The 23,242-nt window shown below is 61.2% G+C and overlaps 1 protein-coding gene across 9 annotated transcripts in view; it reads left to right on the top strand.

Annotated features, from left to right (window-relative positions):
* Positions 1-23,242, top strand: part of DCTN1 (dynactin subunit 1) — a 68,826-nt gene that overhangs the window by 4,115 nt on the left and 41,469 nt on the right. For 5 of the 9 annotated variants that reach the window (XM_080589765.1, XM_080589763.1, XM_080589762.1 and 2 more), the window contains exons 1-4: positions 3,681-3,944; positions 13,924-14,172; positions 18,385-18,463; positions 21,368-21,399. In XM_080589765.1, coding sequence (XP_080445891.1) covers positions 3,912-3,944; positions 13,924-14,172; positions 18,385-18,463; positions 21,368-21,399 — 393 coding nt within the window. In that variant the 5' untranslated portion in view covers positions 3,681-3,911. Of the gene's footprint in view, positions 1-3,680; positions 3,945-13,923; positions 14,173-18,384; positions 18,464-21,367; positions 21,400-23,242 lie in introns of those variants that run through there. The other 4 variants (XM_080589768.1, XM_080589767.1, XM_080589766.1 and 1 more) reach the window with 1 other exon arrangement.

Raw genomic sequence — 23,242 nt, 5'->3', positions numbered from 1 at the left:
TAAGGCTGCCTCAAAGCGCTTTAATTATAGAAAAGTTCACCTTTCCACACGACGCAGTTTTAGTTAACGAATAAAAGTGCTGTCAAACATCGGCTTCTTGTCTTTTGATCAGGGTTCAGGTTTCACCCAAAGTTCACGTGGGGAGTGGGGAGTGGAGCGGGGGCTGCGTGGCGCAGCTCGCTGCGGTGCCCGGCGAGCGGGGTGTCCCTGGAGGCGCAGCCGTCCCTCCCGCTCCGCCGGGCACCGGGCGCGATGCTCAGCGCGCGGTTATCCACAAACCCGTTTTCAGAGGCCCGTGCTCTTCTGTTTGTGCTTTAAGCACGGACGCGGGAGATGTGAAGACAGAGCCGGCGTCCCGCGGCCTGGCTGCGCTCTGCCGTCAGCGACGTGGCCGCGCTGCCCCTTGGCCTCCGGCTTCGGGCAGTGGTCGGTTACAGCGGGGCTGGTCGCCGCCGCCCCTCGGTCTCCCTTTCAGCAGCAGAGTGCTCCGTGCGCTGCAGGTGCCGTGCTCTCGTTCTCGACCTCTTTCAGTGGCCGTGTGGGTGCTTTTTTCTGTGGGGAGCTTCCCAGGGGCCCCGGGGGAGCGTCGCTGGGCAGCCGCGGCCGCTTCCCGGCGTTCGGCCGCCTCGTGGTCCTGTTGAAAACGGAGGTGGGCTCCAGCCGCAGCGCTGGGGTCGTGGAGGGGGAGTGTGCCTCGGGTGCCGTGAGCCCGCCCGTGCTAGGGCAGGTAGGGCAGTGTTCGCTAGTGTTTCAGTCTCACAGAATCGAAGCGTGGTTTGGGCTGGAAGGGACCTTAACGATCATCCAATTCCAACCCCCTGCCGCGGGCAGGGACGCCTCCCGCTGGAAGGTGTGATTTAGCCGCAAGTGACCTGAAACCGAGGCTTCTTCCCCTTTTTTGTCAGTTATTCTGCAGCTTTTGGATGCGCTGGGGAAGCTTAAAATTCCCCTTGTCTTACTGTCCTTGTAGGCTTGTTTTACACATCAAATGTTGTCAGGTTTCGCATACGTGCTCTTAGCTTTCCCACGCAACTCTAACTTGCCCCGAAGCGGACGTTAACGATTCAGTGCCCACGCTTACTGGAAGCTGCTCGCACCTCGGGTGTCGGGGAGGAGACTTCGGGACGGGGAGGAGGGGGGCATGAGCCGTGCAGCGTTTGTCGCGTTCTCCTGAAATGGCAGACGTACCCTGCTGGCCGCAGCCGGCCGTGGGAGAGGAAAGCCTTCCCTGTACCTGCGCCTTCTGCCTGTTCCAGCGTGCGTCCTGCTGCTGGCGGGGCTCTGCAGGCAGAGCAGGGGCTGCGCGGTCGGAGGGGGAGCGGAGCGCCCCGCTGTTCCCGGGCTGCGCTTCCTGAGGTCCCCCTGAGATTCTGCAGTCGCTCCCCGGTTCTCATCACCGTCCTCGGCCCGACCTCGCTGCCGTCATCCGGCCCCTCCCAGCGCACCCGGCACCCAGCGCCGGCCGCGTGTGGGGTTAGCGCCCTGCGGGTGTTTGTGCCCAGTGGCCCCGGTGCCGGCCGTGCCCTCCCCGTTCCGCACCGCAGCTGGCTGCCGCTTCGGCTCTGCGCCAGCCTCGGAGGCCCGGAGGTCGCAGGAGGAAAGAAAACACCAGGGCGCTCAGAATCCGCACCTCCCGAGCCCGTCCCGTGCCTCGTCACAGGAACCTTTTTTCCTCCTTACAGTGAGTTTGTGGACGCCCGAAGCCGTGCTGCTGCCCTGCCCCGCGGCACGCCTGCCGGCGGAGCGCCGGGGGAGCCGCCCGGGGCCGCTGCTGCCGCGGGGTGAGGTCTGGACGACCTGGGCCGAGGAAGGGAACCCAACAGCGGGGCGGCGCCGCTCCCTCCCGCACAGCCTCCCAGGTGCTGGCAGCGAGCTGCGGGAGCCTTCCCGCGGCGCAGGTGGCGCTCCCCTCTCCGGTTAAAAGCGCTTGGCTGGAACTGGTGGTTCCGCCTCTGGTTAAAAGCACTTGATGGCGTTTCTGTGAGGGAATAAAACCCGTGCAGTGTTTATCACAGGGGGGCGGAGCGGGCAGCCCGAACGCGTACAAAATCCTTGCAGAAGAACGAGGGAAGGCTGAGAGGGGGGCCGCTTTCGGCCAGGGGGTTTCTTTGACCCATGACTCTGGGATTCTCCTGCAGTGTGAACGAAGATCCCCGGGGCTGCCAGCACCCACCCAGCGGGGCCCCACGCCGCCCGGTGTCACTTACCGATTGCGGTGTGCGGGGTTTTGCGATCTCGCCCCAAAATGTTGGCTTGGTATTGAGCAGCTGGAGAGAGAGACGTGACCGGGACAAGGCGGCTGTACGGGAGCAGGCAGCGCGTCGGAGCGCTCCTGGATGTTGCTTTGCAGCTTCCCTCTCCCGGTAATCAGTGGGGACTGGGCCGTCCCAGACGGGGGGTGTTTGTGGGGTCCTCGGGGACCCGACGGCCCCAACAACCCAACGCCGTTCGTGAGGCACGTGTCGGGCGGGTGCCCCTCGCTGCCCCAGCCTGCGGGCTGGCTGAGCTGATGCTGGTGTTGGTTTTTCATGCTGTTGTTGTGTTTGACCAACTTTGGTTGTGTTTCGCTTGGATCTTGTTCAGATAATGCAGGTTTTGCATCTGCTCTCCTTGATCTGTCCTGGAGCTGACAGAGCGGAGGGGAACGGGAGGGCAGTCTTGCTTTTTTGTAACCTTCCCAATAATTTTTGGGCTGGATTTCTGTACGTCCTTTAAAACGGCCCGGAGAGGAGGAAAAATGACGGAGTGAGACACTCACGTTCTTGCAGAAGGCGTGAGGAAGCGGTCGACAGCTTTTAGCTCCCCTTTCGTGCCAGCCTCCCGCAGGAGCAGGGGGTAGGCTCGCTGGACGCCGCGTGCCTGCCCGACGGGTGGCGCGGCCTTGGCGTCGGAGGAGAAGTACGGTGGGCGCTGGCAGCCCGCCCGTGGAGCTCGGTGGGCGCTGCGGCAGCCCCGGGCCCCGGCACGCTGCCCTCGCCGGGCCGAGCCCGTCCCGTGGCTGACGCAGGCCCGGCGCCCGGCCCGGTGTCCGTGTCGCCCCGGGGCGTCGCTCGCCCGGCGGGGCCACGCGGGAGCCGAGGGACCCCGGGTGCGGACGCCGGGCCGGCTCCTTAAGCCGGGCTCTGCAGAGCCCCGGTCCCCGGCCTGCGCAGGCGGCAGCAGCGGGCTCCCTGGCGCCCGCTTGGGAAGCTGCGGGTGCCGCCGGGCGGTTCCTCGCCGGGCGCCGGGCTGCTGGAACCGCCGCACGCGCTGCTGGGAGCCGCCTGGGGGGCACCCTGCGGGCCCCCCCCTCCGCCCCGCCGGGGCAGCAATTAACGCTGCTTCGGAAGGGGGGCCGATGATTTTAATTAGGCGTCTGTCCGGATCGGCGGACAGCAAGTATTGATCCGGGACGGATTAACCCTTCGGCTGCCGCAGCCCCGCTGGGCGCTGGCTGGGACGTGGCTCGGGGCTGGCGCGCCCGCCGCAGCCTCGCTGCGTCCCCGGGGCCGGCAGCAGAGGGCTGGGGGGGGTGCCCGGGTCTCGGGCAGCAGCAGGAGCCCGGGGGGCGCGGGGCAGCCCCCGGTGCCCGCCAGGGCCTTCCCGCAGCATCCTCCTGCGGTGCCCGCCGCAGCCGGGCAGCGTTAGGACCCAGCGCGCTGGCGGCGCGGTGACAAGCCTGGAGCGCAGTAGCGCAGAGTAGTCTCCGTCAGCTGGGCTGGATTCCTGCATGGCCCCGATCCGAGCATCCTCCGCCCGAAAAGGGCCCTCTCCCCTCTCCCTGTGACCCAGCAGCGCGTCGCCGGGGGGGCGCAGGGACGATGAGATCAGCTGAAACGTGAAAAGCGTCCGCTGAGTCGCTGCGAGCCATGAACTGAGAGCATTATTGGAAATAATAAAGCCTTGAAATAAAGAGAAAAGCCGGCGGCAGCATGGCCCAGAGCAAGAGACACACGTACAGTCGGGTAAGTTGGGGGGAGGGAAACTTATTTACCAACTCCTGGCTGTGCCGTGAGACATTGTTCTGCACCGTAACGCTATCTGTTGCAGTGAAACTGCGTCTGTTTTTGTGCTGAAATTGAGATTGTGTTTCCCGTGCTTTCTTATTTCCTGAATGCGATGCCTTCATCCCCACCAGTATCTGTTCAGATATGTGGTGGGTGGATAAATTTGTCTGAATTATGGTGGTGGCCGCGTCCTTCTGATTTAAATTAGGCTTTCTGTGCCGGTAATTGTCGCGGATAATGCAGCGAGGTGTCAGCTGAGCCTCTGGTGATGACAGAATCTTTCTAGGGCTTTTCAGCACAAAGATTCTGGGTTGTTTTTCTTTCTCCACCGTGGGCTTTTTCTTCCCGTCTGCTTATTTTCCAGGTTGCGCGGCGAGATAGCGACCCTCCGAGTGTCTGAAACCATTTCCAGGTTTTCCCGTGCTGCAGTTAACCCTGGGCTGTGCGGTGGGCAGCGCAACTGAAGCCGGGCACCGGCCTCGCGGCGAGGCCTTGCTTCCGAGTTCCCCTTTGTCGCTCTGCGCCTCCTCGGCAGCGCGGTGACGCCACGTCCCGGTCGCTCGCCGCTCTGGGGACCAGTAGCGCGGTGTCGGCGGCCGCCAGCTCGGCGGAGCGCCGCGGCTCCTGGCCGGCCGCGGGCTCCCTGTCCGCAGGGCCGGGCCGGGCACCGCGAGGCCGGGGCTGCGGGGAGGGGGCGTCCGGGTGGGCCCTGGCCCGGGGGGGGCTCGTGTGGACACGGCCTCTGCCGAGGGGCTGTTTGTGTGGCTGGCCGGAGGCGGCGGTGGCAGCAAAGGCCGCTGCAGGCAGCGGCTCCGTGCGGAGGGCCGGAGGATGCCGGGCGCAGCGCAGGGCCGGAGAGCTGCTTCGCCCGCCCTGCGGAGGGGCTGAGAGCCTTACCGGCGACGGTGGGCTGGGAGAGCGATGTCCTCGGCTTGCCACCTCCAACCGCTCGGCCCTGGGAGTCTGCATTTGCTCAGCGTCCCCGTTGTGGTGCGGGGAGCGGGGTGAAGAGGTGGAATTTCAGGCGGAGTGCCGGCAGTGCTGTGCTGTGGCTGCGCTGCCTCTCAGCCGGGTCGGACGGCCGCTGGCTGCGGGCGGCGTCCGCGGGGCTTTCTCGAGTTGCGTTGTGAAATGGGTTCTGCAGGACCGAAGCCGAGCCTGCCCTGCTGGGCGGGCTGGGTGATGGCTGTCCCGCCGGCACTCGGCGGGCTGCGCGAGGGTTTCGGTGAGGCCCTTTCACACACGCCCGGTGCCGTTGTGTTCGTGATGCCTGAGCTCTTTGCCTCTGCCCTCTGGCTTCCGAGCCTCGAGCAGGTGAGGTCCGGCAGGACTGCGGTGGGCGTGCAGCAGGGCTCTGTCCCTGCGGGGCCCCGCGGTGCATCTGCGGGGCATCCAGCAGCCACCCGCTTGTCGCCGCCGAGGCTCTGCCTCTGTGCCGCCGACCCCACAGCAGTCCCCCCGCCGAGCCGGGGCGGCACAGCAGCACCCAACGTCGTGCGCCTGGCCGTGGCTGGGCTCAGCAGGCGCTGCGGTTACCGGCGGGTCCTCCTGCCTTCTGGCTGTGCTGGGGCACCTCTTGGGTTTGAGGCTGGAAGCGTTTGAACCTGTGGTTGCGAATCTCATCGTGGGAGCTTTCGGAGGCAGTTGCCGTGTTCCTGGTTTGCCTGAAACTTTTGATCTGCGCTCTGAATGACGGTTTGAGGTTCAACTGGTCGTGTCTGCTTGGAGGGAGGCGTCCCCACGTGCCTGGCTTCTGGAAGGAACGCCGTAGGTGTTCCTTGGGCTGTCCCCTGCGATGCAGCGAAGCGCTGAAGCCGTCATGTTCGGGTGAAGCACAGCAGTGACCCAAATCGCATTCGAATCACAAGTTAAGTCACTTGAAATTACAGACATTTTTCAGTGGCTAATCATCAGCGTCGTTAAACAACGGAGGGAATTGTGCGTGGGGAGTCGGGGCGGTGGCGGCAGCTTGGCGGACGGCTGGGGGAAGGACGCCCTGCGGCTGCGCCCCCAGTGCCCCATTTCCCCCCAGCCTGTGCCTGCGGGTCCCCGCTTGGCCGCCGCTTTCTGTTTTAATTTAATTTAGTGGCTCATTCGCCCTTTTGGCCACCGCTGCATGGGAGTGATGGGCGTGAGCTGTCCTGAACTGCCCGTGCTGGTGCTTAAACAGCCTTCCTGAGGGCCCCAGGGAGCCTGTCAGGGCGCGAGCCGCTTCTCTCTGCCCTCGTGTGGGTCTGCTGGAACTCCCCGTAGCCCGGAGGTCCCCCGCAGCCTTGCTCACCCACCGGCAGCACAGCGCTCCGAGTGCCCAAAGCTCGGGTGTCCGGAGTGCCGGGGGGGCGGCTGGAGGAGCTCGCATGGGGGCACCGAGCACCTGGGGCTGATGTTGAGGTGCTCGCGCTGCTGCCAGAGCCTCAGCGCCGGCCCGGAGAGCTCTGCCCGTGTGCTTCGGGAGGAGATCAGAGGGGAACCTCTATTGAAGAACCCAAGGAAGCTCTGGGCTGGGTCACCGGCAGCCCTTTTGGGCAGCGTGACGCCCAGGTGACCGTCCCCAAGCTTCGTGGTGTTCCTCACCCCCCCGCTCACCCCGTGGAGGGCTGGGGGCACGTCTGCCTCCGGGAGGCACGGGGCAGACCCCCATGGGCTCCCCAGCCAGGCTCTGCCCTTCCCCGTCAGGCTTTGAGCGAGCGGCCGTCCCTCTGGGAAGGTCGATGGGGCAAGGCAGTACGTGCAGCCCGCACAGCTTCTCCCCTTTTTAGATCTGAAGTTGCGGTAATGGCGCTGGTTCTAATCCCTCTGGGAACTCCGGGCTCGGGTCTGGCCGGGCGGGCGGCCCCTGGCTCGTCGGGGCAGCCAGCTTGGTGCTCGCTCCGGTGTGGCGCACAGACAGCAGCACGGGGCGCGGGACGGAGTGAAGTGCCGGAGCAGAGAGCCCTGCAGCACCGTGTTGTCCTGGGGCGAGCAGAGCGGCGGTCCCGGCCTGTGCCCCACCCGGCTCTCCGCGGCTCCAGCTGGGTTGCTTCCTCCCGTTCTGGTCGGAGCAACGTTGTCGCGCGTTACCCGAGCTGTGCGCTCTCCAGGATTTTGGGGAGATGCCTGGGCCGTTTACCGCGGCCTGCTCAGCTTGAGGCCGTGGTGACGGGCGTGCACCGTCATCCTCACATTGGAGCGCCGCGCTTTGTCCCCCTGGCTTATTTGGAGTTTGTTGTGAAGAAAAGTTAGCGAGCAGTCCTAAGGGCTGGAATGTGTTAGGGGGCTTATTCTGTGCTCTCCCATCTTTCCTGAACGTTAAGATTTGGAAAGCACTTGCGTAAAAATTACTGCTGATTACCAAACAGACGCAGAGAAATGGACCACAACATTGGGCAGGCAGCAGCGTCAGGCTTACCTGCGCAGCAGCAGCACGGCCCTGAAGCGCCCTGCGCTCTCTGTATTTCGGTGCTACACTGGGGAGCAGAGGCTGAGGTTGGCAGTGGACGTGGCAGCACTCACACGCATCGAAGGCACCATCTGAGCAGGGAGCACACGGCGTGGGAGCCCCTTTGGAGCGGGGGCAGCGCGGCGCCCCTGGGCCCGAGTCTCGGCACGCGGCGGGGCGAGTGAAGCTCCTCGCGCGCCGGGGGCATCCCGCGGATTGCGTCCTCTGGGGCGAGGGTCTGGGGTCTTCCCCTGCGCATCGCTGTAGCCGCGCCGTGCCCTGGAGGCTCGGCCTTTTCCCTCAGCCCTGCTCGAGCGGGCGTCCTGGTGCTGAGCGCCCTGGGGGCGGCCTTTGCTGTCCGGTGGCTGTGCGGCGCTGGGGCTCCCCTTCTGCGCGGCTCCCGGGAATAGCGTCGCAGTCATTTGGGTTGGAAAAGGCGTCTGAGGTGGGCAGGTCCGACCGTGACCCTCACACTGCCAAGTCTCCCCTGAGCCACGTCCCCACGCACCACCTCTACGCGTCCTCTGGTTGCCGCTGGGGCGGCCCTCGGGGCGGCCTTCCTGCCCCGCACGGAGACCAGCGGGTGGAGGAGCGCAGCGCGCGCAGGCGTTGGAGGAGCGGGGCTTTCTCCCGGCTGCCTCGAGTGCGCCCTTCTGCTGCCACCAGAGCTCCCTCAGCTCAGACCCTCCGGAAGGCTCGGTGGCGCGGCCACGCAGCCACAAAAAGCTCCTTCGTCGTGGCATCGATCTGGCGGTGCGAGGATTCACGAGCACGGCTCCTACACCCCGGTTCAGCCCCACGCAAGCTGGGGACGATGGTACAAGATGCACAGGGCGCTCGGTCGCTGCGGCCTCCGGAGCTCCATCCGAGGCAGAGCCTGCTGCCAGGCAGTGACTTGTAGCCTCCCTGTGCCAGTCCTTGGCCTGTACTCGTACCGATACAACTGTAAAAAGGTTCCTCAGGGGTTCCGTGCATTGGGAAGTCCTGCTCTGAAAGGACCCGCAGCTTAGGGATCTTCCTCTTTAGTCGGTCCTGTTGTTGCCCTTCTGTTCGGGATGGGTTTCGTCTCGCTAGAAGTCATCTTCTGGAGCCCCACAGATCGCAGCGGAGGAGCCCCTGGGCCTTCGAGGCACGGTTTGTGCCTTGTGTGAGCCGGGGGGGGCAGCGGGGCTGGGCAGCGCCAGGCTCGGGCCTCAGCACAGCCGGGGAGCTGAAAGGATGCTCTGCGGAGTTCCCGACCTGCTCGGCAGGGGAGGGCGCAGCACAGGGACACGGGGAGACTAGCGAGCTTCCGACCTGCTTCTTAAAAAGAAAGCTGAGTTGACAGATTTACGAAATTGTTATAATTTTAAATTTGAGACTGAATACACGCGTACCTACTTCTGCTAGGCTGAGTCGCATTAACGTCTCTCTTTCAGCATCAGTGAGATCACAGACGTGAGGAAGACGTTAACGGCTCGTGTCGTTCCTGGAGGTGACGCATACCCGCGTGCCACTAACGCTGCTGCGTTAATTATAACGTCTAATGACTCGAGTGAAGGACAAGCCGTGAGGCTGACCTGTGTCCGCGCAGGTGGCGGGGAGTCGGGGGGTAAATGAAGCCAGAAGCCCTTTAGGTGCCGCTGCTGCTGACGGGGTGCTGTCCCCGCGGGGCAGAGGCTGCCGGCGTGCAGGAGGCCGGCGCTGGGGTCCTGTGCCCTCGGGGGCCGTGGCCTCCTGTGCCGGGGACGTGCCACTGAGCGCAGGCGGCCGCTCTCCTGCTTTCACCTGGCGGCGCTTTGCAGGGGCCCCGGGGCCCTGGCTGGGGCGTGGGGAGCTGCGGGAGGAGTCGGTACGTGGAGGAGCCGGGGAGGCGGCTGCCGGCCTGGCTGTCGGCTGTGCCCAACCTGGCGGTACGGCCCTAGAGTGCTGCTTCAGCCTCTGCTCGTTGGAGCCGTGTGGCGGAGCGGGGCAGGTTTCGGCGCTCTCCTTCTGAAGAGTGTGAGCGCTGGGGAGGGGAGTGGATGCCCAAGGCTGCTCTTCCTCGGTTTTATGGACCGGCCGCCGTGGGTGAGGTTCTGTTGCTGCAGGACAGAAACGCGGTGATGTGCCGGTGGCCAGAGCAGGGGACGGGACGGGACAGGACGGGTGTCATCGTGTGCGCCCCCGGGGCCAGGCGCCTGCGGGGATTTGCTGGAAGGTGTACGTGAGCCTTTGTTGGGCACCCCGCGGCTCAAAGCCTGCTCGTGCTCAGGGCTTGGAGGCTTAGCCCTGACCCGCTGCGATGAGTGGCCCTGCGGGGGGTGCCGCGGGCTGGCCGCTGGCACGGCGCGGTGCAGCTCCCCGCACGGGGCGGGCCGGGGTGCGCATCCGTCCTCCCGGCTGTCCTTGGGGGCCTCCAAGGGGAACTCGGCTCCTGCGCGCTGCCAGTCGTGTTGTGCCAGTTCTGAAGTAACCTTCAGGTGCTTTGCCTGCGCGGCTGCGTGCGGTGAGGGAGTACGGAGCCCTGCCTGCCTTGCTGAGGAAAATGCTAGAACTCGCTTAGAACGACCCTGCACAAGGGAACGCCGCCTGAGGGGGCAGGTTTTTTGTTTTTTTTTTCAGACTACTCAAGAGATTTACAATAGATTCACATAATCTTGCGTTTTGCTCTGGTGACATGAATTACTGTGGCCTGCCTGTTTATGCGGCTACAGAGAGCAGCCCTGTGCTCCATTTCTGTTCGGAGTCAGGAAAATGGCACGTCCTGGAGGCTTTTGCCTGCATTTTGATTTTTCCAGTTGCTTGACAGCAAAGCGGGGGCTTTCCGGTGCCAGGGCGGCCGTGGTATAACGAGCTTGCCAGGCGCTGATCTGCCTCAGTGGTTTATTTGTTTTTTTCCCATTGTTCCCTTTCGGCAAAGCCTGCCGTTAGCATCTTTCTGCTGCAGTAACTGGGTATAGCTGCAGCCTCAGGACGGTTTGGTGCAGGGAAGAGGTTTTATCTTGCACAGCCACTTGCTCCTCGTTGGCACCGAAAGGCGTCACAGCGGCAGAAAATCCGCGCTGAGCACGCTGAGCCACAAGATGTGGTGGGACCTTGGAAGGGGCTGACGAGGTGATCCTCTCGTCCGGCCGCGCTGCTGAGCCCTAGGGGTGGTCTCTAGAGAGGCATTGGCAGAGAACAAAGATATGCTGCTGCCTTTTTTTTTTTTCCCCATATGCATCTTTGCTGCATAGTTTGTAAGACAGGCCCTGAAGATCTTTTGGATCAAAAAAGGAAAAAAAGTCTTGTTCCCTGCAAAGTCCCAGATTTTCTTCCCTGGGGAGTTCGCGCGGGGCCGAGGAGGAGCAGCGGCAGCGGCACGGCTGTGCCCAGCCCCGCCGGTGCTCCCCGAGCTGCCCCTGCGCCAGCGTGCCCGGGCCAGGCCGCTCTGGGGGGCGGGCGGGGGGCTGCTGTGGTGTGGAGCCGCGCTGCGTCCGCCTGCTTCAAGGTCGAGGCTCTTGGTCGCTGCGAGGCGTGCTTTTTGCTCTGGTCGCGCCCTGGGGAGGAGGCGATGAAGACCGAGCCCTGCCTCGGCCCTGGTGCCGGTGCCGTGCAGAAGTGCCCCCCAGACGCCCCCCAGATGCCCGCCTTCAGCCCCCGAGACCAGGCGTGGTGTTGCTGCGGCAGAGGAGGCGTGATGGCCTCCTGCGGCCCGTCTGGCTGCTGCCTCCCTGCAGGCTGACGCTGTAGAAAAAACAAAAATCAAACATTTTGGAAGCTAATTCGGTGAAAGCCTGGCGGGGTCGTTTCTATGGGCTCCGTGGTGCTCAGCTCGTCCCTCGCGGTGCGGCTGAGCGTGCTGCCGCTCCGCACCTCCTGCTCTGCCTCCCCGAGGCCTCTCTGGGCTTCTCCCCCCCAGCTCCTGCCCCCGGCCCCCCGCGTGGTCCTGGGTCCTGCCCTGCCGCCCCTCCTGCAAGGGCTTTGGCGTGGGTCGTGCCTGGCAGCCTGCGCCCTGCCCGGCCCCGGGGACCCGTGGCACCGCGGTGCTGCCTGGGGGCCTCCCCTCGGCCGCCCGCGGTCCCTGGCGCAGGCTGGGCCGGACCTGGGGAGTGTCGTCAGTAACTAACAGCAGTCCCAATGCTGCGGGTCGCAGAGGCTCTGCGGGGCTGGACCTGAGTTTCTGCGCGGAGAAGGAGCGACTTTTTGCCCTATGAGTTCACGTAAGGCCACGTGCGTTCTGCTAGCTAGTCAGGCTATGGATCAAATCGAGAGGCGATGGCACGGTGACGTTACAGGTGCGATATCGTCGGTTTATGGTCTCGCTTCCCCATTTTCTCCACACGTATTCTGTTTCAAAAGCTTCCCTAGCCAACGCGCTGATGTGCAGACCTCCCACGACCGGCTGGCAGCAGCGGCGCAGGAGTCACTGCCCCAGCCTGGTGGCTGAGCCGTGCCGAGCTGTGCTGTGCCGAGCTGTGCCGAGCTGTGCCGAGCTGAGCTGTGCTGAGCTGTGCCGAGCCGTGGGCAGCTCCGAGCCCCCGCATGTAGCGCTGTCTGGACCCCTGGATTGGACCCACAGGTGTCGGGAGGGTGGACAGCAGGACGGCGGTGGTGCGTACGTCGCTGAGCAGGAAGCTTTCCGCTTAAATGGTGAACCTTCTTTGTCCGCCTCTAGGCCCGCTGTTTTCCCTGAGCTGTGCTCTCACGTTTTGTAGCTAGTGGGACGCAGCTTTTACGGCTCCAAGTATTGTGCAGAACGTTGTTGCTGGTCCTGACAATGAAACGATGCAATGTTTTGGCAGACATTTATCTGAATGTGTAGCGTGAGTTTTTAGATTTGAGGTCTTGTTTGTTGTTTTTCTAAAACTGATGAGCGATTTTCTTTGTATAAAAGGGATTTTGTGCTTTTGATTTCTGTCAATTGCATTTGGATGGAGAGTGGAATTGGGTTGTGTGGAAGCTGCTGTCCCAGCTCGCAGCCACAGCACGCCCTGAGCACTGTGGGGACGTTCTGCGTTCAGAGCCAACGTGTTCGGTACGCGAGGGACGGCAGCAATTTGGTGGTTGGTCTGCTGACGGTGGTGATCTGGGTTGCTGCACGTGCCAGGTAGCAGCTTCAGAACTCTGTCGGTTCTTTGTTCTGGCGGACGTCTGCCTGCCAGTGCCGTGCTGCGAGTGCTGCTTGGGGCCTGACGTCTGTCTGCGCGCCCCTCGGGTTGCGCGGCCCTTGCTCAGCTGTTTCCTGCCCATGGCTCGGAGGAGTGACAGAAGCCTTCTGCTCCCTCCTCTGCTGCTTCGCGTCTCTCAGTGCACTCGTCGGAATAGAGAGGATGTTCTTTCACTTGAGCCAAACCCAGCAGTAATCAAAACAAAATATCTTCTGCACAATAAACAGAGCTGCAGAGAAAGGGGGTGATGTAAATGCCAAGGTTTGCTTCGTTCTGGGGACTGGCGTAAGGACAGCACCACGCTGTCACACCGAGCCGTGCGACTGAGCAAACAGCCAGATGTCCCCCTTCCTTCCCTTAAACCATATGTAGAAGTAGGAGCCTTTGAAGGGCTAAATTTGAGGAGGGACAATTAGTAGAGCACTGATTTTCAAACCGTTAAAGTATACGGTTAATTTAACTCTGTGGCAATGTAATGTGAGTTTCCTCTATTTATGCAGTCGCATTTTAGAGGAGGCAGCCCTGGGCGGTGGCGGGAGAAGATCCCAATGCCTGTCTTGCCTGCCCCCCCTTACAAACTTCACTGAGGCTGCAGAATTGAGATAAGGCTGAGGGTCCCAGGCGCCGTAATCGAGTTCCTCACCCCCCTCCTTAGCGATGCTCTAATGGAGTTGGTCGACGTGCTTGGTTTCGCCTGACCAGAGAGGCACCTACTGGGGCAGCAAGCCTGATTTCTGGGGGTGAAGAGTGACGTACGCGTGGCCAAGTGTTTCAGATGGCGATGCCTCAAGCCGAACGGGTTTCCTGGTGGCATTTTCTGCCCGGCAGCGCTGTGACCTGGCGGTCCTGCAGGGAGCGGGACCCGGAGCAGCGCTGGGAGGCTGCAGGGCGCGTGGTCGAGGCGTAGGAAACGATGCTGTCGGAGCTCCTCCACCACGGGGGTTTCTGTTCCCGACTGTGTAGTGCAAGAGGCTGGAGGGCCCTAGGCAGCTGCCGACGTAGTGAAAGCAGAATGCAGCCAGGACCACTGAGGCAAGTGAGACTTGCACCAAAATCGGCCCCTTAGATCAGCTCTTTCCAGAGCTGCTCCGCGATCCTCTAAAACCTGCACAAACTGGGTCTGAGTGCAGTGGGTCTGCTGCAAGCTGACGAGCTGCAGTCGGTGGTTTTGCTGCTGTTTGTGATGCCCGTGGGCAGCAAAAATGGAAGGGAGGGCGTCTCGCTCGCTCCTGAGAAGGGCCAGCGCGATGCGAGTGGGGACCGACCCTCGGTTTTGGGCAGGGTGCTGGGAGGGCACCGCGCGCTGGGAACCCAGCCGTGCAGGGAACAGGGCACCGGCGTCCAAGCCGCTCTTCCGTCTGGTTGCACTGACTGGATGTAACGTGCTATTCTTGTCCTCTCTCTGCAGGCGTCCAGCACCGGCCCCAGGATGAGCGCGGAAGCCAGCAGCAAGCCCCTGAAGGTGGGCTCCAGAGTAGAAGTCATTGGGAAGGGGCACCGTGGTACTGTGGCTTACGTTGGTGCCACCCTGTTTGCCACGGGGAAGTGGGTCGGTGTCATCTTGGATGAAGCCAAGGGCAAGAACGATGGGACCGTGCAGGGCAGGAAATACTTCACCTGTGAAGAAAACCACGGCATCTTCGTGCGGCAGTCGCAGGTACGCTTCTCCCATGTGCGTGTGTCCTGCAGCAGCTTTAGCTTGCCGTGCTTGTGTAGCTCGTGGATTTCTTGGTTGAATAGAGGAAAATGGCTCTCTGCACCTACTGAAGGGAGAGTTAAAATGCTTTTCCTTCGCTCCCAGGGAGCACAACGTTAATGTTTCTGGGACTCTGTCTTCCACTGTGCAATGGAAAGAACAGCTCCAGCCACAAAGGCGAGCCCCACCAGCAGGCAGTGCCGGTGCCAGAGCTGTGGCTCGTACTAGCCTGGCGCTCATCCCCTCTGCCCGTTTCATTGAGCATCTCAGTCCGCCTTGGGGGGTTGTAGTGAAGTGTTTTCAGGTGAGTCAGGTGAAGAAAGTTTGAGTTCCAGACAGTGTGGGATGGTTTTACTTCGGCTCTGAAACGAGGAGTACAAAGCTGCCTGCTGCGTGCTGCCTCAGCGTGCTGCCAGCTCCGATATCCCCAGTAAGGTTTGGGACCTGCGCCTGGGTGTTGGATCGGTGAGCTCTCGTTGTCCGTGCACCCAGGTAGGAAGTAGCCATCTCAGTTATGTGCAGACAAGTCTCCTCCCTTTTAACTTCCATGCAGTCTTCACGCAGCACGAGCACAGCAAGGTGGCGTCGCTCTGTAGGCCCACCGGTAGCTGTGCTCCAAGCACGGTGTCGCAGCGAGAGGCGTTCAGCTCCTTTCCTCCTTCCCTGAGTGCAAAACCATTGCTTTAAGCTTGGCTCGAAGCAGAGTGCTGAGCTTGTTTCCCCTTCCACGAACCCTCCTGCTGCCCCACAGACGTGGTGGCTCGCTTCCAGGTCGTTGGCAGTGGGTGACTGCGGAAGTGCAGGGAAAATCGGCTGCTTTGGGAGAGGAGTCCTGAGCTGGACCCCGGCGTCCCCTGTCCCGGCCGTCAGGAGGGCCACCAGTTCCTGTGCGGTTCCAGGGGCACAGCGACAGTTCACGGATGAGAAGTGAACATTGTCCTGGCTGTTCTGCTGGGACTTGTGGACCCGGCTTCCTTGGCCTGCCTCTCAGCCTAGCCCGCCAGCTGGAAAAGAAAATCCAACTCTTGGTACTGAGTTACAATTAAAAGCTTTGGTCTGCGGGACCGGGATGTGCTGGGGGCTTTTTGGCACAGGGGGCAGTCTGGTGGTGCCTCTGGTGTCTGGTGGACACGTGGCTGGCAGCTCTGGCGTGCTGGGGTCAAGGTGCTGTGCCCGCCCTGGGCCTCGCAGAGGAGTTTCCAGCTCAAAACCTGGTGACGGAGGATGGTGGTGGAAAGGTTCTTGTGCGTGGCATTGCACTGGGGTGTTTGCGGGACAATCCGAAGTCCTCTGCGGTGTCTTCTGGGATGTGGAAGCTGCCACGCTGCGGGAACCAGCCCGAGGGGAGCCGTGTGCTGCGCTGCCTCGCCTGCAGCGGTTTGGGTCTTTGTGTCGCGCGGCCCCGCTGAGCAGCCCACAGTTTGCTTAAAAACGAGTGGCTTCTCCACGGTGACAGCGAGCAGCTTCTGCGCTGCTCTGCCCTGCGGCAGGGCAAACCCCTGGCTTGGGGGTGCAGACGTGAACTAGTGCTGGCAGCGCCGCCCGCCCCTCTGAGCCCGTGGTCGGGGTGGGAGGGTGAACTCAGAATCACAGAATCACAGAATATCCCGAGCTGGAAGGGACCCGCAAGGATCATCGAGTCCAACTCCTGGCACCACACAGGTCTACCCAAAAGCTCAGACCATGCACTTAGCGAGCTCGGTTTCCGAGGAGCGTGCCTGGAGCGGGCTGCGAGCCCAGCGCTTTGTGCCCGGTGCAGCGCGGGGCTGTGGCTCGGTTCCCTGCTGCCGTTTCTCAGCGCCCTCTTTTCGGGGAGCACGGCTTCCCAGAGGAGTTTCAGCACGAGGGCTGGGCGAGCTGGCCTGTACCAGAAGGGCTTATCCGGAACGGTCGCTCTGGTTTGGGGCATTAATTTTTCAAGAACTGTTTTTTAGATGCAAATGGAAGATGGCAGGATTCCCTTCAGTGGAGTTAGTGCTCTGCTTGTGCTCTCAGCTGTAAATCTGTCTGCTGCTTCCTCCCCTCATTCATTTCTGGTCTCTCCAGCGTGGCGGGTGGCTTTCCTGTGGTTACACGCAGTGTCAGACCTCTGGATGGCGATGATTTTTCTCAAGGAAAAAAAGTAACGTGGTTTTCTCATTGCTCATGGAGCAGATGGACTGTGTCCTTGTAAGCTCATCTTGGACACGTAAAATGTTTTTAAGAAATTTCCAAGATTAACTTTCTGTTCTCTCCACTTAAAAATACGCCTCCAGAAATGAGTGCTGGTGATACCAACATCAGTGAAGCCTAGCGGTGTTCCTGGTCTTTTCCTTTGCTCTGGAGTTTCAGCTTTAAAAACGCACTCGCGGAAAGTCAGAGACCTTTGGCAGAGTCGGGCACACGTTTCTGTCCGCTTCCCGCGGCTACCCCGGCGGTGGGTCCCAGGCCGGGTGTGGACGGGTTGCAGATGAGCGCTGTGCTTTGCCTGCAGCAAGCCGCAGCTTGGGGGAAGGATCGAGCCCACGCAGTGCATCCGCTCCCCGCTGCTCTGCCTCGCCAGCTGCGGGGGTGCGTCCCGGCGGCGCCCTGCGCTGCCCAAGGGGCAGAGGGGCCCGGGAGCCCTGGGATGATGACGGCCCCGTGCCCCTCACAGTGCCCCCACGGGGGGCAGGATGGGCCCCTGCGGCTGGGAGCCGGGAGCGCTCCCTGCCTCGCGGGGCTGCGGCAGCGGTGGGGATGTCCGTGCCCACGGGCGGTCCCCGTGCCTCTGGGGCGGGCATCTCCAACCGGGGGCTGGCTTGTTGGCTTCTGGCAGCCTCAGCGTCGCACCTGCCCGGGGCTCGGATGTGGGCCGTAGCTCTGGATGTGCGTCGGCTTACGTGGGAACGTCGCCGATTGTGGCGTCAGGTGGAGCTGCTTTTCTGCTCCTGCCTGGCAGAGGGACTCAGCTTAGTCCTGCTTCTGCAGCGCATCTCGCGTGTAGTTGTGCTTCTCCAGCGTAAACCAAAGGCGCCTCGTTCTAGTCCCTTCTCTTGCCCTGGGCCATCTCCGGGTACGTGTGGTGCTGGCGCCTGGAGGAGGACCCCAGGAGCACCCCGAGGGTGCAGCACGTCGCCGTCCTGTCGTCCTCGCCTCTTTCTGTCTCGCTGCCGTTAGCGAATGGCCCTGCAGGTCTGCATCGCCACGCTGCTCAGGAATCAGGTGTACCTGGCTGTGTCGGCAGTGCGCTTTCTGTATGACTTCAGGGGAAACTTGCCTCTCCCTCGCTTTTTAAACCATGGTTTGAGTGTTTTCAGCATTGGTGCAGTCGTAATGATTCCTGTGGCATCAGTCTCATTGCTTCTTTTCATTTAAGCATATGATACTTGGGCGTCTTCCAGAAAGGAAGCCGTGACTAGCAGGTTTACAGGATTTTATTTTTATTTTTTAATGTTATTTTTAAACTGAACTCCCGTGCTTAAGACTTTCACAGAGCGGGTAGCTGTGGCAAATGCCTGTCAGGAACAATTCAGGTGGTGTTGGCCTTCCGAGGTTGAGGAATGGTTTTCAGGAAGTGATCTAATCCTTTCCAGTCTTGTTTTCTATATTTATCGGGCAGAAGTGTGTCCAGAAATAGCTGACAGAGAGAAAAGCCCAGATCCTCAACCCTTAGGTAGCTTGGCGCAGCGCAGGCCTGGAGGTGTTCCTGTCCGCGCCTCGCGGGCTCCCCAAGAGCCGGGCAGCTTCGTCTGGGAGCAAACCCAGCCCGACCCCTCTGCTGGCTGCCTGGGCCTTCTGAAGCGCAGGAGTTGCTGTGTTTCGGAGAAAAGCAGTTTTCCTTACGGTGGAGAAGGGTTTTAAAATTAGTAAGACAAAACATGCAAATAGAAAGGAGCTTTCTGCCAGGTGCCAGTAACGCGACCTGGTCACCAGCCCGGGGCCGTGAGCGGATGGCGCTGTGGGTGGCCGTGAAGCTGCTACCGATGTTCTGGGCGGTCGAATCCCGAGCTCTGACTTTTTCTTCCTTAAGTGAGCACGCAGCTTTTTCAGGAAGCCTGCGGGAAGGAGGATGGCCAAACATCTGAACTTGAGTAACCGAAACAAAAATGTGCACCAAAAACCCTGTAGTCTCTGTAGGAACCTGCTGCAGGGGGGCGTTAGGTGGTCGCCCGTCCCCTTCTCCGCACTGATGGCTGTTGCGCTCTTTTCCAGATCCAGGTGTTTGAAGATGGAGCTGATACCACGTCCCCGGAAACGCCGGACTCTGCTGCCTTGAAGGTCCCCAAGAGAGGTACGGGCGCCGTGCTGCGCTGCATGTCCCGCGCCGGGGGCTCGAGCTGCGGGCGCGTTGTGCTCCGCGCTGAGCCTTCCTTCGCTCCCTGTCATCAGGCTGCTTCGTAACGGCCCCGTTCTGTTACCTTGGAGTCTACTCTTTTTTTTTTTTTCTTTTGTCAGGCTTGCCTCCCTTTGAGGCCCATTTTTTGAGCGATTATTTAGCGGTATGTTTAGGGATCCTAGGAGCTTTAGGGGGGAAAAAGAAAACCCGTCTGATTGTTTGCAGACTCCAGGACAGGAAGCTGTGCGTGCCAAGCTGAGGATTTCTCGCGTGTGGAGCATTTGTTGAACACATGCTTAGTGATTCCGAGTAGGGTTGTTTCCTTTGTTGTTGTTGTTTTCCTTTCCTGGCCAGTGGAAACCAAAATTTCCCTTTATTCACAACTGAAACCCACCCTGCAGCCGCATCAAGCGTGCCCGAAGGCATCCGAGGGGGGATGATCGGCTCCGAAGGGGGTGTTCCCGGCAGCTTCGTTTGGTGTCCCCGGGGTGGAGGGGAAGTGAGCTGGCGTTCGCGTCTCCTGGCATCCCCCCGCCTCCTCCAGGGAGCCCCGGGCTGCAGTGGGGACCTGGGGCTGCTGTGCCCCCGCCTCTTGGTGGTCGTCCCCTCAGCACCCGCAGCTCAACGGGGCGCTGGTAAGGCCAGCGCTGGTGGTGGGGTGCGGGGCTTAATGTGAAAGAGGAAAACTCTTCTGCTTAGTACCCGGGTCCGAATTGTGTCATTTTGCTCCAGAGCAAAAGAAAAAGAAAAGCCCAGTCTGTTGGGCGACTTCAGTCTGTTCTTTTTGTCTACTTGATGTTAATGGTAAACGAAAATATTCCCTAGCGTTTGTACGCTCTTTTCACTGTTTGTCAGTTCAGACTTCCCAGGCGAAGGCTTGTTTTTTCTTGTCAAAATTCTATCCTCGTTTAGGATGAGGAGCTTGTGTGGAGCAGTGCAAGCACTTCTTGCCCCACTTCTCCTGGAGGTCTGGGTTTTCTGAATTTACATTAATGGCCTTCACCTTTTTGAGCGCTGAATGTGCAAAAAGCTACACGGCTCCCGGAGGTGGGAGCCTGCTGTCGTTCTCCTCATCCCTGAGCTCCCTGGGGCTAGGCAGGAGGAATGGGCTGGTGCTTGTCAGACCCTCGTTGAAAGTCCCGAGAGCCAGGGAGTGGGCGATGCATTCAGGAGCACAGGACGGACACAGACCAGACGTGGGCCACTGCACGGAGGCAGCCGTGGGAGGAGGAACAAACGAGCCTCTGGGTGTAGCACGGCTCCTCAGCAAATGCTGCTGTGGGTCAGCACGAGGAGCCTTTAAATCGGGTGCCCCCTCGTTACGTGGGAGCCTTTCTGAGGCTCCGTGCTGCAGGGCTGCAGGGCTGCCGGTTTCTTTTAAAACCTTTGGGGGAGACCAGCAGCGACTGCGGCACCCGGAGGCCTGCGGCTGCTTCCTCGCAGCACGCCGCTGGCGTGCGTTCAGTGCCGCCTCCTCCTTTTCAGCACGCTCTGAGGCTCGTTGCCGCTGCCAGCAGCATTCACTGAGCTTCCTGCAGGGATGCTCCGGCCCTTTTCCCCCCGCTGCTGGTTCTTTGGTTGAAATACAAAGCGGGTGAAACACAAGCAGGTCACGTTGCGCCTCCCCGCGCGCAGCCTCAGCACCGCTTCGCGCACCTTGCGCTGCCCGGAGCCCCCCAAGCGGCGCGGGAGGGGACGGGCTGCCTGTGGAGCTCGGGGGCTGCGGGGCTGCTGCGGGCTCGGTGCCGCTGCCGTCCGCAGCAGCTGCCCTGGAGGAGCTGCTCCGTGGCGCCGGGCAGGACACGCCGCCGGCTGCGTGCCAGGGAGTTGCCATAGAAATGTCGGTGCCGGCTGCCGCAGCCGCTCCGCAGTACCCGCTGCGCAGACGTCTCAGCCCGGGCTCCAGCACCTGCCTCGCTCAGGGCGGGAGGCGTGGGGCGGGCGGCCCCTCTCTCCTCCGCCGGGTGCCCCTGCCGTGCTTGCTGCTGGGCCAGCAGCAATACCGAGCTGGCAATGCCGAGCTCTGGGTCGGAGCTGGGAGAGGAGGGGGCGAGCACCCCCTGCAGCTGTGAGCTGCTCGTGGACCCATCGGGCACCCAGCGGTGCAGCAAAGGGTGCAGCTGGTTTGGAGGGCGACCTGGGATGTCGCAGGGCTTTGGCTCCGGAGGAGCGGGAAGCCCTCTCTGCTCAGCCCGAGCGCTGCCAGGGCTGCGGCTCTGGGGCTGAGGATGCCCTCGGGGAAGTGACGCGCGGCGTCCTGCACCAGGGCAGGGCAGGGCAGGGAAGCTTGGACGTGTCCCTGAGCGGACCTCCGGTGTCCGTCCTGGGTGCGTGCAGGGTCCCGGCTGCAGGCAGTCCTGGTGGACACCTCCTGCTTTGCTGTGTGGAGCAAACGCCCTCCAGGCCCGTGTCTGCTCGTGCTCCCGTGAGGTTCTCCTGTTGGAGTCCAGCTGGTTAGATGCAGCCATTCGGGTCGCTGCGTTGCCGTTCGTTTCCCGTAAGGGGATGTTCTGAAGGTGGCTCAAGGTTCTCTGCATTGCGGTAACTTAATGGAAGAGGAGCAGGGTATCGTGACCTAGTTCTAACGTGTCTGGACGTTGGGCTCTTTTCTCAGACTGTGTCGGCAGCTCTAATAAGAGCCCCTGTTCCTACACACGTGTACGCCCTGTTACACCGCCACGTCCTGGTTTGTGCAGAGCTCCGTGGGCTCTGCCCCACTCCCACCTCTTTAAGAACATGTAAATGCCCTCTTAGCATGCCCCAGCTCTCGCTGGGCTGCAGACACTCTTGGTATGCAGGTCAGGCCCAAGGGGACTGCTGTGCCAAAGCTGATGGCTTTCTTTCTGTTTTTCTTTACAGATTCCCTGGAAGCTGCCAAAGCCAGCAAACTGGTGAGTGCTGAGCCCGTAACGCTGCAGGCTGCTGAGATACATTCACTTTGCAGCATGTGATTAGTGGGAGAGGCAGACTCACACATACCGCTCCAGTGTTTTCCCTTCCGTTAACTTTTATCGCCTCTCTAAAAGCTCCATTTTTCAACCCTGCAGGAAAAGTGCCTGGAGATGCACACACACAACGTGCCAAAAGGGCAGGTTTTCCAGCCTGTCTCTTGTTTAGTCCTTTTCAATTCTTTGCTCAATAGTAAGAGTGCCAATGATAAAGTGCATTTCTTCTGAAACCCATGGGAAATGAGGCTCTATAAGAAGCAATTTTTCAACTAACAGTGAGAAAGCAGTAAGTTACAGAGGAATACGCTCCCAGCACAGGTGTCTGTGTTACACACTTAAACCTAAGTTCAGTCAGTATTGCAACAGGCACGTCCTGCACGCTTCTTGGCTGTGTTCCTTAAAAAAAACACACAACAAAACACACCAGAAAAGCACCCGTACACCCTGCAGGAAGTGCACTCCTCAGGATATGTGAAATAAGCATTCTCTGGCTTGTTCGTAGGGCTTACAGAGGAACTGTGTGTTTACTTCTGAGTGTCTTTGTCCAGGAATCTCGATGGCTCTTGAGGCGTTAATGGGTACGTGTTGTATCCAAACGTACGACGTGTATTCCGTAAGGAACAGAAATCGCAGCAGGTTCCTATTTCACAAAGGCTTCTGGCCCCCAGACAAGCTCAGACAGTTGTTTAAGTGTGAAAGCACCAAAACGGCCACGCGTGTGTACAGGTACTGAGAAACCTGTGGTGGTGCTGGGGGGACGGTGACTTTGCTCTGTGCACGCCTCAGAACAAAGGTGGGATGTTCCCTGGGGACAGGCCGGCCCCTCCGGTGCCTAGGCAGCGGTGCCAGGGAAAGCAGCTTATCTGCAGGCAAGGGGCTTCGCCAGGCGGCCCTCTTGGGTGCTCAGCACCCGCGGCCCCGCATTAGGGCAGCTTGTCAGCCCGCTCACGGGCGTCGCGGTACCAGCGATTGCCAGGAGCGGGAGGGACTTCCCCAGGGCGGCGCAGAGCCGCGCTCCGGGTCGGGGTCCGCCTGCACCGCGGTGGGACGTGGGCACGGGACCCGCGTGTGGAGGGGCTCCGGGGGCTCAGCGGCCTCGCGGGCCTGGGAGGCTGAGCCTCGCTCGTGCTGTGAGGCCAGTGGACCCCAGAGTAGAGGGTGGAGAAGAAATTCCCGCCCCCCCCGCCTCGTATTTAAGGGGCTTGGGGGATTTTGCAGGGTTACCTTCTCTGCTGACTGAGGCTCCCCTTACCTGCTGGCGTGTGATGGCCGACTGGCCCCTTCCATTGCAGGGCCCTGCGCTGGTGGCACCTTCTCCCCCTTGTGTTCTCCGCCTGTGATGACATTTTAGTTCCCTGGTTTAATTATATGCTGCAATTAGTGCGAGGGTTGCTAGGTGAAACTGTGTGCTGTAAAGGTCAGACCAGACTACGGTTCCTCAAAATAAAGGCTGCGAGAGGGAGTTGGGGGTGCTGGAAGAGAGGTTTTAAAATTGTTTCAGAATGTTTGTAATAAGAGACATATAATATTTATGAAGGGGGGAAAAATGTAGCATTTGTGACATCAGGATGCTAAAATAGTAATTGTTCTGCAATTGTTCTGCCTAAGAGGGCTGCAGGAGAGGAGATGAACTGAAAGGGGTTGCTCCCAGGTTTAGAACCCCCCGATTAAATACCTAGTGGTGCCCCCTGTTTGGTTTTTTCTACGTAAGAGAGAATTGAATTCGGTGCTGGCCACATTGGAGCAGGGCGTTCTGGTAGGTGGAGCTCTGTGCCGTGCGGGGCTG

Source organism: Anser brachyrhynchus (assembly GCF_964034855.1).
Source record: "Anser brachyrhynchus genome assembly, chromosome: 4".
In the NCBI taxonomy this organism is placed as follows: Eukaryota; Metazoa; Chordata; class Aves; order Anseriformes; family Anatidae; genus Anser; species Anser brachyrhynchus.
The sequence above is the reverse complement of the archived record's forward strand: the minus strand, read 5'-3'. Positions and strand labels throughout refer to the sequence as shown.